This window comes from Oncorhynchus kisutch, linkage group LG28, assembly GCF_002021735.2.
Source record: "Oncorhynchus kisutch isolate 150728-3 linkage group LG28, Okis_V2, whole genome shotgun sequence".
Lineage (NCBI taxonomy): Eukaryota > Metazoa > Chordata > Actinopteri > Salmoniformes > Salmonidae > Oncorhynchus > Oncorhynchus kisutch.
Genome location: NC_034201.2, coordinates 38400007 through 38417501, shown reverse-complemented (window position 1 = coordinate 38417501; position 17495 = coordinate 38400007). Strand labels below are relative to the sequence as shown.

General features: G+C 45.6%; 1 protein-coding gene across 9 annotated transcripts in view; it reads left to right on the top strand.

Moving 5' to 3' along the window:
• Positions 1-17495, top strand: part of LOC109872506 (rap guanine nucleotide exchange factor 6) — a 165715-nt gene that overhangs the window by 114839 nt on the left and 33381 nt on the right. For all 9 annotated transcript variants that reach the window (XM_031807449.1, XM_031807447.1, XM_031807451.1 and 6 more), the window contains 11 exons: positions 707-838; positions 4634-4808; positions 7408-7544; positions 8514-8672; positions 10278-10430; positions 11107-11271; positions 11787-11894; positions 12243-12446; positions 12616-12724; positions 13013-13256; positions 15723-15883. In XM_031807449.1, the coding sequence (XP_031663309.1) occupies positions 707-838; positions 4634-4808; positions 7408-7544; positions 8514-8672; positions 10278-10430; positions 11107-11271; positions 11787-11894; positions 12243-12446; positions 12616-12724; positions 13013-13256; positions 15723-15883 (1747 nt within the window). The remainder of the gene's footprint in view (positions 1-706; positions 839-4633; positions 4809-7407; positions 7545-8513; positions 8673-10277; positions 10431-11106; positions 11272-11786; positions 11895-12242; positions 12447-12615; positions 12725-13012; positions 13257-15722; positions 15884-17495) is intronic.

Sequence of the window (17495 nt, the reverse complement as noted above, 5' to 3'; positions counted from 1 at the left end):
GACTCCAATCAAGTTGTAGAAATATCTCAAGGATGATCAGTGGAAGCAGGATGTACCTGAGCTCAATTTCGAGTCTCGTAGCAAAGGGTGTGAATACTGATTTACATGAGGTATTTCCTTTTGCATTGTCATTATGGGGGATTGTGTGTAGTTTGAGAAGGATTTTTATTTCTTCAATCCATTTAGAATAAAAAGTAAAAGGGTGTGAATACTTTCCAAATATACTTATTTATTTATTTATTCTTGTGTGGAATTTCATTGGACATAAAAGCCTGTAAAAGAAATAATCACCAGGAAATCAGCTCCAAGTGATTTTATTTGAAGAAATCTGTACCCAAGTATTCCCACACATAGTAGAGACAGATACAGATATTAAATTATTCTTTTAGCAAATATATCTGTTTAGGCTTCTTGCAGTCTACAAATTATTAGTCATTATGTTCCTGCCCTCCGACCATCCGCTCATGAAACAATTCTTCCCTCTGCTGAATCTAGTTGATCGCTTTTGTGTTCTCTCTCTCTGTCTCTCTCTGTCTCGCTCTGTCTCTCTGTATACAGTGTGTTCACCCGCGTGCGTGTCTGTCTACAGTGTGTTCACCCGCGTGTGTGCGTGTCTGTCTACAGTGTGTGTTCACCCGCGTGCCATGCGCGTGTGTCCTGTGATATTAACAGCCGTCCTGCTCTCTTCCTGTGTGTGTCTGAGCAGCTTCCTGGAGACCTAAACAAGATGCACCTTACAGACCACCCCCACAGCCAGGGGATCCACGTGCCGCCCAGCCAATCTGGATGCAGTATCACCAGCGACTCGGGGAGCAGTAGCCTATCAGACATCTACCAGGTACCATTCACAAACTGAGCTGACGTAGTATACGTATAACCTCACCTTTCCAAAGCTTTGAAGTTCCATTGTTCTGTTTCAGTAATGCTCCTAGCCTTTTGTTCTCTCAATACTGTATGACTTTGAAGTCGGTCAATGCTCCATGGCTTTCCTGCTTGTAAAGGAGGAAGGATGGAAAGTTGTGGACGTTACCATTTCAGAGGCTTTCCCCAGCTCCACTGACCCAGCCCTCCCCACGCTCCATGTAGCCCTCTTTTTGCCCGCCCTCATCCCATTCCTCACTCTTTCTCCCTGCCCTCTCTCCACCTCTTTCCCCCTGCCCTCTCTCCACCTCTCTCCCCCTGCCCTATCTCCACCTCTCTCCCCCTGCCCTATCTCCACCTCTCTCCCCCTGCCCTCTCCCCACCTCTCTCCCCCTGCCCTCTCTCCACCTCTCTCCCCCTGCCCTCTCTCCACCTCTCTCCCCCTGCCCTCTCTCCACCTCTCTCCCCCTGCCCTCTCTCCACCTCTCTCCCCCTGCCCTCTCTCCACCTCTCTCCCCCTGCCCTCTCTCCACCTCTCTCCCCCTGCCCTCTCTCCACCTCTTTCCCCCTGCCCTCTCTCCACCTCTCTCCCCCTGCCCTCTCTCCACCTCTCTCCCCCTGCCCTCTCTCCACCTCTCTCCCCCTGCCCTCTCTCCACCTCTCTCCCCCTGCCCTCTCTCCACCTGCTTTTCCAGTTCAATGGAACATGTCCTCTCCTCCCATCCATCCAGGGTTGCTAATTATAGTGTGTGTTAGTTGTGTTTCCTGTGGTTCGAAGGGCCCCTCTCTCCTGTAGCGTTGTGTGCTAAAGGGCAGGGTACACAGGACACAGACATACCTGCTCCCAGGACCTCAGACCCCTCCCTCCCCTCACTATTATATCAAATGTTCTAACCTCAGCTCCTGCACCTACCTCATAATTTGCATATACCTCTATATATCGCTAACCCCACCCCATCGCTAACCCCACCCCTACTCTTATTTTCTCTAACTCCAGGCCACCTTTAACCCACCATTACACATACCTTCTCGCTCACCTTTAACCCACCATTACACATACCTTCTCGCTCACCTTTAACCCACCATTACACATACCTTCTCGCTCACCTTTAACCCACCATTACACATACCTTCTCGCTCACCTTTAACCCACCATTACACATACCTTCTCTCTCACCTTTAACCCACCATTACACATACCTTCTCTCTCACCTTTAACCCACCATTACACATACCTTCTCTCTCACCTTTAACCCACCATTACACATACCTTCTCCCTCACCTTTAACCCACCATTACACATACCTTCTCTCTCACCTTTAACCCACCATTACACATACCTTCTCTCTCACCTTTAACCCACCATTACACATACCTTCTCTCACCTTTAACCCACCATTACACATACCTTCTCTCTCACCTTTAACCCACCATTGCACATACCTTCTCTCTCACCAACCAGATTGTTCTCTCCTCCCCATGGAGTCACCTGTCATTGATTTAGAGGAGCTCAGTCAGCTGTGTCCATAAATGTACGTTGACTTGAGTCCAGCAGCTTCTATTACTGGCAGTTGGTGAGTTTGTTTACAGCTTGTGTTTTTTTAAATGCTTGACCTCTCGTCCAGCCCTGAGCGGTGAGCTGCCATTCCACTCAGTCACTCTGGGCTGCAGTGTCTCTTTTCTCTTCCCTTCTCGATCTCTTCTCTCTCCCTGTCTCTGCATGATTTGACGGGGTGTCTCTGGCTCAGTCCCCTGTGCAGCCAGCAGGAACTGATGTCCCTGTCAGTTTATATTTGACCTGATTTGAGACCTGTATGGGCACAAAATGTCTCCCTCTTTCTGTGTCTCTCAGTCCCAAACCCACATGGAGATATCAGCAGTAATGTTTCTCTGTCTGTTGCTCGTTGGCTCTCTGCGTCTCTGTCGCTCGTTGGCTCTCTGCGTCTCTGTCGCTCGTTGGCTCTCTGCGTCTCTGTCGCTCGTTGGCTCTCTGCGTCTCTGTCGCTCGTTGGCTCTCTGCGTCTCTGTCGCTCGTTGGCTCTCTGCGTCTCTGTCGCTCGTTGGCTCTCTGCGTCTCTGTCGCTCGTTGGCTCTCTGCGTCTCTGTCGCTCGTTGGCTCTCTGCGTCTCTGTCGCTCGTTGGCTCTCTGCGTCTCTGTCGCTCGTTGGCTCTCTGCGTCTCTGTCGCTCGTTGGCTCTCTGCGTCTCTGTACAGGCAGACTTTCTCTGTGTTTTACACCGTCTCTGTTCAGGCAGACTTTCTCTGTGTTTTACACCGTCTCTGTTCAGGCAGACTTTCTCTGTGTTTTACACTGTCTCTGTTCAGGCAGACTTTCTCTGTTTCACACCGTCTCTGTTCAGGCAGACTTTCTCTGTTTCACACCGTCTCTGTTCAGGCAGACTTTCTCTGTTTTACACCGTCTCTGTTCAGGCAGACTTTCTCTGTTTTACACCGTCTCTGTACAGGCAGACTTTCTCTGTTTTACACCGTCTCTGTACAGGCAGACTTTCTCTGTGTTTTACACCATCTCTGTTCAGGCAGACTTTCTCTGTTTTACACCGTCTCTGTACAGGCAGACTTTCTCTGTTTTACACCGTCTCTGTTCAGGCAGACTTTCTCTGTGTTTTACACCGTCTCTGTTCAGGCAGACTTTCTCTGTTTTACACCGTCTCTGTGTTTCACACCGTCTCTGTTCAGGCAGACTTTCTCTGTTTTACACCGTCTCTGTGTTTCACACCGTCTCTGTTCAGGCAGACTTTCTCTGTTTTACACCGTCTCTGTGTTTCACACCGTCTCTGTTCAGGCAGACTTTCTCTGTTTTACACCGTCTCTGTGTTTTACACCGTCTCTGTTCAGGCAGACTTTCTCTGTTTTACACCGTCTCTGTTCAGGCAGACTTTCTCTGTGTTTTACACCGTCTCTGTTCAGGCAGACTTTCTCTGTTTTACACCGTCTCTGTGTTTCACACCGTCTCTGTTCAGGCAGACTTTCTCTTTTTCACACCGTCTCTGTTCAGGCAGACTTTCTCTGTTTCACACCGTCTCTGTTCAGGCAGACTTTCTCTGTTTTACACCATCTCTGTTCAGACAGACTTTCTCTGTTTTACACCGTCTCTGTTCAGGCAGACTTTCTCTGTTTCACACCGTCTCTGTTCAGGCAGACTTTCTCTGTTTCACACCGTCTCTGTTCAGGCAGACTTTCTCTGTTTCACACCGTCTCTGTTCAGGCAGACTTTCTCTGTTTCACACCGTCTCTGTTCAGGCAGACTTTCTCTGTTTCACACCGTCTCTGTTCAGGCAGACTTTCTCTGTTTCACACCGTCTCTGTTCAGGCAGACTTTCTCTGTTTCACACCGTCTCTGTTCAGGCAGACTTTCTCTGTTTCACACTGTCTCTGTACAGGCAGACTTTGTCAGGTAACATTCCCTTATCTAGGAAACATCCCATTTGATCCTGTCCACTTCCATTCCTGAAAGCACTGTAGAGCAGAGCAGGCAGGTTCAGTCTGTTACTGTGTACTAGAGGAGTGAATAGACAGATGGCCTTGAATATTTCTACAGCGACTGGGGAGCTGGTCACTTAACCTCAGGGTAGTGGGTTCAAATCCCAGTTGATCTGAGCACTCCGTAACCCTCGGCACCAGTTCATTCCAACCATCTGTCCAAACAGCATGCAAAATATGAGCACTGTGAATAATTAGTGGTGTATGCATAATTCTTAGGGATTATTTTGGTCTACGTTTAAAGAATAACCCATATCTGTCACCTCTGCAGGCTACAGAGAGTGACATGGGTGACGTGGACCTATCCGGGCTCCCGGAGGCAGCGGTGGACTCTGAGGAGGAGGAGGATGAAGACCTGGAGAGGACGTCAGACACCCTGATTGGTAGAGACCTGGTCAGGGAGTGTCTGGAGAAAGACCCGGTAGACCGCAACGATGATGACATTGGTGGGCTTCTTGTGCGCTCCTCCTTTTCCCTGAATACCCCTTTACCCTCTTTTAATTCAATACAGGGGGCTTTATTGGTATGGGAAACATGTTTTCATTGCCAAAGCAAGTGAAATGGATAAACAAAAGTGAAATAAACAATAAAAAATGAATAGTAAAACGTTCCAAAGAACAAAGACATTTCAAATGGCACATTATGTATATATACAGTGTTGTAGCGATATGCAAATTGTTTCTCACTGGTTGCCCTGTACATCAAATCAAAGTTTATTTGTCACATGCGCCGAATACAACAGTGAAATGCTTACTTACAGGCTCTATCCAATAGTGCGGAGGGAAAAAAAGGTGTGTGTGTGTAGGTAAGTAAAGAAATAAAACAACAGTAAAAAGACATTTGAAAAAAGAATAGCAAGGCTATATACAGACACCTGTTAGTCAGGCTGATTGAGGTAGTATGTACATGTAGGTATTGTTAAAGTGACTGCGTATATGATGAACAGAGTAGCAGAAGTGTAAAAAGAGGGGTTGGTGGGACACAATGCAGCATTGCGACAGTAATGTTTTTAATAGATTAATGTTGCATAGGATTGTTTTTTTTAATGTTTTTACTCTGAGCGGTAGATCTTATCTTGTATTTTGACTCTGTGATCTTGACTCCGCTGGACTGGAGGCTGCATGGTAACGGGGCGTAATGCCCCCTCAGAGTGAGAGAGTAGGACGCAGGTGCTACAGTACACACTCAACAGTTACACCGCTGATCACACCACTCACTGTCTCTGTCTCCTTTTTCCTCATGATTTCTTCCTCTGCTATTTTATGCTGCCTCAATCTGTTACACCGCACTAGAGGCTGACCGATTCATCGGAACGGCCCATTAATTAGGGCCGATTTAAAGTTTTCATAACAATCGGAAATCTTTTTTTTTTTTTTACACCTTTATTTAACTAGGCAAGTTCTTATTTTCAATGACGGCCTAGGAACGGTGGGTAACTGCCTTGTTCAGGGGCGGAACGACAGATTTTTACCTTGTCAACTCGGGGATTCAATCTTACAACCTTACGGTTAACTAGTCCAACGCTCTAACCACTTGCCTCACGAGGAGCCTGCCTGTTTACGTGAATGCAGTAAGAAGCCAAGGTAAGTTGCTAGCTAGCATTAAACTTATCTTATAAAAAACAATCAATCATAATCACTAGTTATAACTACACATGGTTGATGATATTACTAGTTTATCTAGCGTGTCCTGCGTTGCATATAATCGATGCGGTGCGCATTCGCGGAAAAAGGACTGTCGTTGCTGCAACGTGTAGCTAACCATAAACATCCATGCCTTTCTTAAAATCAATACAGAGAAGTATATATTTTTAAACCTGCATATTTAGCAAAAATAAATCCAGGTTAGCAGGAAATATTTAACCAGGTGAAATTGTCACTTCTCTTGCGTTCATTGCACGCAGAGTCAGGGTATATGCGATAATAATAAACGTTTTGTTTTCGAAATGATAGTTTCCGGATTCGACCATATTAATGACCCAAGGCTCGTATTTCTGTGTTACTATGTTATAATTAAGTCTGTGATTTGACAGAACAGTCTGTCTGAGCGGTAGTAGGCAGCAGCAGGCTCGTAAGCATTCATTCAAACAGCACTTTCGTGCGTTTTGCCAGCAGCACTTCATTGTGCTTCAAGCATTGTGCTGTATATGACTTCAAGCCTATCAACTCCCGAGATTAGGCTGGTGTAAACGATGTGAAATAGCTAGCTAGTTAGCGGGGTTCGCGCTAATAACGTTTCAAACGTCACTCGCTCTGAGACTTGGAGTGGTTGTTCCCCTTGATCTGCAAGGGTAACGCTGCTTCAAGGGTGGCTGTTGTCGTTTTGTTGCCGTTTCGAGCCCAGGTAGGAGCGAGGAGAGGGACGGAAGCTATACTGTTATACTGGCAATACTAAAGTGCATATAAGAACATCCAATAGTCAAAGGTTAACGAAATACAAATGTTATAGAGAGAAATAGTATTTATAGGACTATATTAACTACAGCATAAAATCTCTTACCTGGGAATATTGAAGTCTCATGTTAAAAGGAACCACCAGCTTTCATATGTTCTCATGTTCTGAGCAAGGAACTTAAACGTTAGCTTTCTTACATATCACATATTGCACTTTTACTTTCTTCTCCAACACTTTCTTTTTGCATTATTTAAACCAAATTGAACATGTTTCATTATTTATTTGAGGCTTAATAGATTTTTATTGATGTATTATATTAAGTTAAAGTAAGTGTTAATTCAGTATTGTTGTAATTGTCATTATTACAAATACATTTTTTTTTAAATTGACCGATTTTAATCGGTATTGGCTTTTTTGGTCCTCCAATAATCGGTATCGGTATCAGCGTTGAAAAATCCTCATCGGTCGACCTCTACACCTCACCTCTTCTCTCCATTTGCTCTCTCGCTCTCTCTCCTTCTCTTCCTTCCCTCTCGCTCTTACACTCTGTCTTCCTTCTTTCATTCTCTTCCTTCCTTCCCTCTCCCTCTTTCTCCTTCTCTTCCTTCCCTCTCGCTCTTACTCACTTTCTCTCTCTTCCCCCCCATCCAGAACAACTGTTGGCGTTCATGCACCAGCTGCCAGCCTTTGCCAACATGACCATGTCAGTGCGAAGGGACCTGTGTACTGTCATGGTGTTTGAGGTGGTGGAGCAGGCAGCGACCGTCATCCTACAGGACAAACAGGAGGTGCCAACCATAGACTTAACACATACAGTACCAGTCAAAAGTTTGGACACACCTACTTATTCAAGGGTCTTTCTTTTTTTTTTTTTTCTGCATTTTTAATAATAGTGAAGACATCAAAACTATGAAATAACACATATAGAATCATGTAGTACCAAAAAAAAGTGTTCAACAAATCAAAATATATTTTATATTTGAGATTCTTCAAAGAAGCCACCCTTTGCCTCTGACAGCTAGCCTCACCACTTTCTTTAGCCTATTTGGATGGGAACTGTGTCAATCCGCTGTGGCAGCAGGCGTCTACACACACGCATACACAGGCGTGTAAAGCAGGGGACAGCTACAGTATGACAGACAGGTTGCTATCTCCTATCACAGTGGGTCGGTGTGAAGGTCAGAATGAATCAGGCAGTCGTCACTGCACTGCAGCGTCCTATGAGGGGACAGAGGAAGAAAAAGGAGAAGGGGGGTGTCTAGGAAGCTCATCACATTTCCTCAATCTCACTCCTTCACAATGCTTCCCTATGATAGAAGTCTGTCAGTCACTCTGAAAAGCCTCTATTGCATTCATGGTTGAAAGCCAAGACCAGCAGTCTGAGTCAGTGTGGAGGTAAGATGGATCGCTTAGACAATCACTTCCCTGCCTGCGGGGTTCTTCACACACCTCACACTTAGTCTGTTGTCTTCTATGGGACTTGGGTATGTTCTATTCTAAACACATTCTCTAGATCCGTAAAGTTGGAAAACACTTGTGAAGCACCTGTTCTATTCACTCGAGCTCTGTATACCACATACATAGACACATTATAATACCAGGCACCAATGATTGTTTGGGGTGAAGTTCCATAAAAGCATCTCTATTATGAAGGCCAGCAAATCAGTCAGTGTCAGCCATTCATTTCCTGTTGTTATGGTCATGTGTTTGGCGTTGCTGCTTATGTCATCATTTTGCCTCCCCCCACCCCCTCTCAGCTGGACCTGTGGTATGTGATCCTGAACGGGGGGGTGGAGATCGACCACCCGGACAGCCGCATGGAGACCCTCTGCATGGGCAACAGCTTTGGCATCTCCCCCTCCCTGGACAAGCAGTACATGAGCGGAGTGGTGCGCACCAAAGGGGACGACTGCCAGGTGAGATACTATACTCTCATAGAGATATTGTTATTTTGGGTCGAGCCCCAAATAACACACTATTCCCTATACAGTATACTTAATAACACCCTGTACAGTATACTTAATAACACACTATACAGTATACTTAATAACACCCTATTCCCTATACAGTATACTTAATAACACACTATACAGTATACTTAATAACACCCTATTCCCTATACAGTATACTTAATAACACACTATACAGTATACTTAATAACACCCTATTCCCTATACGGTATACTTAATAACACACTATACAATATACTTAATAACACCCTATTCCCTATATAGTATACTTAATAACACCCTATACAGTATACTTAATAACACCCTATTCCCTATACAGTATACTTAATAACACCCTATACAGTATACTTAATAACACCCTGTACAGTATACTTAATAACACCCTATACAGTATACTTAATAACACCCTGTACAGTATACTTAATAACACCCCATTCCCTATACGGTATACTTAATAACACCCTATACAGTATACTTAATAACACCCTATACAGTATACTTAATAACACCCTGTACAGTATACTTAATAACACCCTATACAGTATACTTAATAACACCCCATTCCCTATACGGTATACTTAATAACACCCTATACAGTGTACTTAATAACACCCTGTACAGTATACTTAATAACACAGTATACTTAATAACACCCTATTCCCTATACAGTATACTTAATAACACCCTATTCCCTATACAGTATACTTAATAACACCCTATACAGTATACTTAATAACACCCCGTTCCCTATACAGTATACTTAACACCCTATAACTCAAGGAGCAGCCTCTGAGAGAAATACAATGGCAACTTTTCATTGCCTTTCGACATCAGGTTGGAAGATGAATATGACAGCGTTGTTGTATTCCTTGCGAATATAGAGTAGAGTTGTATAAATGGTCTGGTATCTATGGTGTACAATAAAATGTGTTGATTCTTCACCAATAAAGCAGGACTAGGTTGACAAGCTGTTTCTTAGTCATACAGAAGAGGAACCAGGCCTTGATGTAGAGATGGGAGGCAGCACTAGTTAGAGTAGCCTGCCGCTTGAGAAGTGTTTTGAGCTTCTCTGTGTCTCTGTGTGTGTGTGTGTTATTAACCAGTTTTTACCCAGACCTGCTTGGTTCCTTAAAGAGTTCCTTTATCAGAAACACTGTTTCCTGTCCCTGTTTCAGAGCCTGAACAACAGCTCAGTGAGATGGCAGAGAGGCAAACGCTAGCCAGGGGAGTGTAGCTTGACCATTCAGCCAGGTGAATGTTAACTAGGGGAGTGTAGCAAGGCTGTTAGCCAAGATAGCATACTCTGGCAAGTGTTTATTATCATTGCCAAGGGAGTGTAGCTAGTCTGTTAGCTTGTAGACTAGCAGAACTGGACTAGTAGCTTGGGGAGTGTGGGTAGACCGTTAGTGCTAGCCCCCAGCCATCCCGCCCATGCCTCTCTCCTGCTCCAGGGACTCCTCAATTCTACTGTTTCAGTACCCAGCTATGGTGCAGAGCAACAGGTTCCTGTATTATAAGTTCACCCGCTGTCCCCATGTCATTGTGGACCAGTTTGTGTGCATCGCCCAAGAGGACTACTGGCGGATCCTCAACCATGTGGAGAAGAACACACACAAGGTGGAGGAGGAGGGAGAGATCGTCATGGTGAAGGAACATCGCGAGCTGGACCGCAGCGGCACCAGGAAGGGACATATTGTCATCAAGGTGAGGCAGGAAGTGTAAGCATTAAGGGATGGTTTCCCAGACACAGATGAATTAGGCTTACCCTTGTCCTACACTGATGGTGAAGTTCCATTGAGTTTACATGTTTGTCCAGGTCTAGGCTTAGGGTGTAATCGGTCTGGGAAACTGATTTTCAAATGGTCTTTATAGGCTGCTTTGAATATATGCACTGCCTTGACTACCTAGCTGTGACTACCACCATGTTCTGCTGTTGTTCCTGTAGACACTTGTTTTTGCATGCGTCGGATGGTCCAGCCCTTTGATCTTCAACACTCTGCAAACAGCCAGTTATTGATCTGCTAATGGACTAGACTGATTCCCTTGTCTTCATCTCCTCTAAGACACCTCTGCTCCCCCAAACAGCTACACTATAGATGTGTTGCTGCTGATCTGAGTAGTGATCCTTACTTCTGGATTCTCTTGTCTTTAAATTGTTTTAGTTTGCTGCTTTAGTTTCAATTCCCCTAAAAACATACTCGGTTCCCATAGCGATTCATTTTTGTTATTCTAAAGTTGGCTTTGAATAAGTGCCATCCTTTCGCCCAATTCAATTTTTTATTTTGTAATTATTGCCCCTCAGGACTAATAAAGTTGTATTAAAATGAATTGACAGTTGTAATGCAGCCATGATTGATTGTCTGTTTGTCTATCCTCTTAGGGCACCCCACAGCGTCTGATCATGCACCTGGTGGAGGAGCCGTCAGTGGTGGACCCCACCTACATTGAAGACTTCCTCCTCACCTACCGCACCTTCCTCTCCAGCCCCATGGAGGTTGGCAAGAAGCTGCTTGAGTGGTTCAAAGTTGACAGCCTCAGAGACACGGTGTGTACTGTACTGTGTGTATGTGTGTACCTGATTATTTGTGTGAAGCATGGGTGTACTACACAGTAATCAATACAACTTGTGCTATGTCAGCGGTCTTGGGTAGAAGGGGGACATACTCTTAACTGATTTAACATAAGATTATTCTTGTCCTGTCAATAGTCTGATGGCGATGTCATTTGGCATTTAATCATTCTTCCTCATCAAGAGGCCCATCCCCTCAGAGAGAGAGAGTTGCTGTTTGTATCTCTGTCTGTGCTGTGGTTTCAACATTGTGGGCCAAGATGACCTTTCCTTAGATTGGAACAATACTACAGTTATATTTTCAGACCTGGCATTTCCGGACCCTTGCAGTTCAAAGACAGATATTTTTATGATCTCACCCTTTGTGATATCTTTAGCCTTAGCTAAAGTTGAATGTTGGATGATTGAAGCTTGCCGATTTTTGCTGGGGAAATGTACAGGATCCTCTTTTGAAGGTTTTTGAATATGCTTTCACGTGTTTCCCTGTGCAGGTGACACGGATAGTGCTGTTATGGGTGAACAATCATTTCAACGACTTTGAAGGTGACCCGGCCATGACGCAGTTCCTGGAAGACTTTGAAAAGCTGCTGGAAACCACAGTAAGAACACCTTTCCTATATTGTGTCTATACTAAATGTTTGTCCCAAATGGTACCCTATTCCTTACTGTATATAGTGCAATACTTATGATCAGAGAACTATGAGCCCTGGTTGAAAGTAGTGCACTATATAATGATTAGGGTGCCATTTTGGGCGCATCCTGTACGCAACATAATGTACTTTAACCTCAAGACGTTCACTAATCTAAAGTCTCATTACTCTGTGGTCAGACAGACATGTGATCCTCTGTCTGTGGGTGTAACAACTGTGTGGTTGAACATTTATTATCAGATCTGTTAGCCAGGTCAGTTGAGTGAGTGGTTGTTGAAACCTGATCTGTTCCTGGAGAAAATGAAGGGTCACCTGAGGCTGCTGAACATAGCGTGTGCAGCCAAGGCCAAGTGGAGGCAGATCACCCTGCAGAAACCTTCCAGGGAGTCCCCGCTCTACTTCAGCCTGCATGGCGGCAGCGAGAGGGGCTTCGGCATCTTCGTGGAGTCGGTGGAGGAGAGCAGCAAGGCCGCCGAGGCAGGACTCAAACGAGGAGACCAGGTAAGAGAAGTTCTTACTATGGCCTTTTATTTCCTGTGTTGCTTTTGCTTTTTAAAGTCCATGTTTTTATCCCAGGCATTTCATGCTGTTTAGCTTGCTGTTCAGATGCCCTTTGTGGTTAGCTCAGTAACAAGTGCAGTTGACTCAACTATCTGTTTTCCTCCTTGAGATTATGGAGATCAATGGTCAGAACTTTGAGAACATCTCCTACGTCAAAGCTATGGACTTCCTGAGGAACAACACACACCTCTCCCTCACAGTCAAGACCAACATCTTCGGTTCGTACAATCTGTCCTCTTACCAAAGATAGGATTATTTCATTAACGATGTCGGGAAAATAAAATGACCGATGTCAACAGTAATCTGTACCTGGGTCTAGTCCTGTTTTTGGTTTCAAAATATGTGTAACTATTCCAACCATGATTTCTGGAAACCTGGGAATTTTGGGATAATTACCATGAATTTGCATTCCAAAGCAACCCCCCCCCCCCCACACACACACACACACACACACACACACACACACTAGTTCTGTTGACCTACTATCCCTCCTCTCCTATCCCAAGTGTTCAAAGAGCTGCTGAGCCGGATCGTACACGAGAAGATGAACAGGGGTCCCCACATCCCCAAGATCCAGGAGAAGAAGGGTAACCGCTTCTCCATCCCAGACCTGCCCGGAGACATGGAGTTCCCCACAGACCACAAGGCCACCAAGAAGATGAAGGCCAACACAGTTTCTGGAGGACGGAACAAGATCAGGAAGATGCTGGAGAAGACCCGCTTCAGCATCCTACCACCCAAGCCTTTCAGGTAGACACAATAACACTACAGTATCCTACCACCCAAACCCTTCAGGTAGACCCAATAACACTACAGTATCCTACCACCCAAACCCTTCAGGTAGACACAATAACACTACAGTATCCTACCACCCACCCAAACCCTTCAGGTAGACACAATAACACTACAGTATCCTACCATCTGGGTAGTTAAGTCAGTATGATTTAAGACATCAGTCACTTCTGATGCATGGCTTTATGCTGTCGTCTCAATAGGCTGCTGATGAGATGGAAAATGTCCTCTTCGCTCTACCAAATGACACCCTATTCCCCATCTAGCGTACTACTTTTGACCAGGGCCCATAGGGTATCGTGTGCCGTTTGTGACACATGCTTAGTTTAGTAAACAGTGGTGAAGACAGTACAGGGCAAGCACAGGTATTTATTCCACTGGTGTGCTAATTGAGGCATGAGCCTTTTCTGATGTGAAGAGGAAGGTCAGGGATGCAGGCTGCTCTCTCCAGTCTGCACTATTCTACAGTAGCACAGTGTGAGGACTACCTGGATTTGCTGTTGGATCATTTGTTGACCAACCAGCGGATTTACTGGGATTCCATTGGCAGCTAATAGACCAGGTAGTTTGAGCTAGATGCAGGTGGTGGTGATTTGGTGAGATGACTGCAAGGGATAGCCAGGGTGTGTCATCTCTTCAGCTCGACTTCTTCTTGTACTCATTATCTGCATTTAAAAGTGTTTAAGTAAATCCATTTACCGTTTGTCAAAAGCAGACAGTGTCCCGGGACTTTCCTGATGATGACAGTGGCAATGTGGAAATGTATATTAGAGGCTTTAAAAATATACACTACCAGTCAAAAGTTCGGACACACCTTCTCATTCAAGGTTTTTTCTTTATTTTTACTATTTTCTACATTGTAGAATAATAGTGAAGACATCAAAACTATGAAATAACACTTACCAAATCATGTAGTAACCAAAAAAGTGTTAAAGAAATCAAAATGCTTTGATGAATGAGATTGAAGACAGCTTTGCACACTCTTGGGATTCTCTCAACTAGCTTCTTGAGGAATGCTTTTCCCAATAGTCTTGAAGGAATTCCCACATATGCTGAGTACTTGTTGGCTGCTTTTCCTTCACTCTGCGGTCCAACTCATCCCAAACCATCTCAATTGGGTTGAGGTTGGGTAATTGTGGAGGCCAGGTCATCTGATGCAGCACTCCATCACTCTCCTTCTTGGTCAAATAGCCCTTACACAGCCTGGAGGTGTGTTGGGCCATTGTCCTTTTGAAAACAAATGATAGTCCCACTAAGAGCAAACCGGATGGGATGGCGATTCGCTGCAGAATGCTGTGGTAGCCATGCTGGTTAAGGGTGCCTTGAATAAAAAAAAAAATAATCAACGGTGTCACCAGCAATGCACACACTTCCTCCTCCATGCTTCACGATGGGAACCACACATGCAGAGATCATCCTTCACCTCCTCTGCGTCTCGGACATGGCGGTTGGATCCAAAAATCTCAAATATTTCCATCTAATGTCCATTGCTCGTGTTTCTTGGTGTCCTGCAGCGTAGCCTAGTGGGGCGGCAGCGTAGCCTAGTGGTTAGAGCGTCGGACTAGTAACCGGAAGGTTGCGAGTTCAATCCCCCGAGCTGACAAGGTACAAATTGAACATCTTGGCCACATCTTGGTACAAATCTGTCGTTCTGCCCCTGAACAGGCAGTTAACCCACTGTTCCCAGGCCGTCATTGAAAATAAGAATGTGTTCTTAACTGACTTGCCTGGTTAAATAAAGGTAAAATTAAAATTAAAAATAAAATTTGACCATGAAGGCCTGATTCTCACAGTCTCCTATGAACAGTTGATTTTGAGATGTGTCTGTTACTTGAACTCTGTGAAGCATTTTTTTGGGCTGCAATCAAAGGTGCAGTTAACTAATGAACTTATCCTCTGCAGCAGAGGTAACTCTGGGTCTTCCTGTCGGTCCTCATGAGAGCCAGTTTCATCATAGCGCCTGAAGGTTTTTGCACCTGCACTTGAAACAAACTTTCTGCATTGACATGTCTCTCATGCTTCTCTTTGCTTATTTGAGCTGTTCTTGCCATAATATGGACTTGGTCTTTTACCAAATAGGGCTATTTTCTCTATACCACCCCTACCTTCTTATTTACAATGATGACCTACACCGGCCAAATCCAGACGACACTGGGCCAATTGTGCGCCGCCCTATTGGACTCCCAATCATGGCCGGTTGTGATACAGCCTGGATTCAAACCAGGGGGTCTGTAGTGACGCCTCAAGCACTGGGACGCGGTGCTTAGACCGCGGCGCAACTCGTTAGCCCCACACATGCAATGAGATTGAATAGGTCCAGGCAGATCCATATTAGGCTCTGGTGCCAGGAGTTCCTCCATACCCTCATCATGAGTGTTACCCAGTCTAAACGCCTCTCTCTCTCTCTCTCTCTCTCTGCCACAGTGATGGCGGCGTGGGCCAGTCTCAGGATGACAGCATCGTGGGCACTAAGCAGTGTAGGCACAGCGTGGCCATCATGCCCATCCCTGGCAGCAGCATGTCATCCAGCAGTCCTGATCTGCTACAGCCAGCCACCAGTGTGCTGGACTTCTCCAACACAGCAGGTGAGAGACACACACACACACACACACACACACACACACACACACACACACACACACACACACACACAGAAGCACTCATCACTACCAGGGCAGTCCGATGGGCAGTATGTCACCACTGTCATGTTCACCAGACCATCTCCAATATGCCTTGTGATCATGGTTTGGGTAGTGACTACTGCTCACAACTACACTGAGTCAATTAACAATTGAACATCGGCACACTTTACATAAGTGTTCATCTTGTTCATTTTTGAAGTGTATGTTCCTCTTCAGACTGGTTTATATAAGCATAAAACTGGAGTTGTGCGGTGGGAATACAGCAGTCATTACTCATGGAGCAACACTGCTCACAGATAGAAAGTGCTTCCTGCTTGGCCAGTGGAGAAACTCAGTTAATCACAGAATGAATCACATGAGCCCTTCATACACACACAGGTGGTCTGCTTCTCCTCTCTGTGTCTCTCAAGCCTTTCCATTTCAAGAGCTTTGACATGAAATAGAATTTAGAGCCATATGAAAGGGATTAAACCCTGAACAAATATAGTCAGTTTTGTTCCGGACAGATTTCAGACCCCATAATTCATGAATTAACTAAGCGGCCTCCCCAGGGAGAGGGGGTAGAGTGGAGGGGAGAGTGTGGTTTTGATTTATGCTCTTCGACCATTTGCAATTCAAAGCGGTCAGAGGGCCCACTCTCCAGTCTGCAGCCCCAATACATCACTGCCCCCTCTTCTCTTCCTCCTCATTCTCCTTCTCCTCCTCCTGATCCTCTTCCTCCTCCCACCTCATCCTCCTTCCCCCTCCTGCCCCCCCCCCCCCCCCGATTGGGTCCTGGACTTCCTGACGGGCCGACCCCAGGTGGTGAAGGTAGGAAACAACATCCTCACTTCGCTGATCCTCAGCACTGGGGCCCGACAAGGGTGCATGCTCAGCCCCCTCCTGTACTCCCTGTTCACCCTTGACTTCATGGCCATGCAGCCCTCCAACTCGATCTTCAAGTTTGCAGACGACACAACAGTAGTAGCATTGATTGCCAACAACGACGAGACAGCCTACAGGGAGGAGGTGAGGGCACTCTGAGTGTGGTATCAGGAAAACAACCTCTCACTCAATGTCAACTAAACAAAGGAGATGATTTTGGACTTCAGGAAACAGCAGAGGGAGCAGCCCCCTATCCACATCGACGGGACAGTAGTGGAGAAGGTTGAACGTTTCAAGTTCCTCGGCGTACACATCACGGACAAACTGAAATGGTCCACCCACACAGACAGTGTGGTGAAGGCGCAAAAGTGCCTCTTCAACCACAGGAGGCTGAAGAAATGTGGCTTGTCACCCAAAACCCTCACAAACATTTACAGATGTGTAATCGAGAGCATCCTGTTGGGCTGTATCACCTCCTCGTACGGCAACTGTACCACCCTCAATCGCAGGGCTCTCCAGAGCGTGTTGCGTTCTGCACAACGCATCACCAGGGGCAAACTACCTGCCCTCCAGGACACCTACAGCACCCAATGTCACAGAAGGCCAAAAAGATCATCAAGGACAACCACCACCCGAGCCACTGCCTGTTCACCCCGCTATCATCCAGAAGGCGAGGTCAGTACAGGTGCAT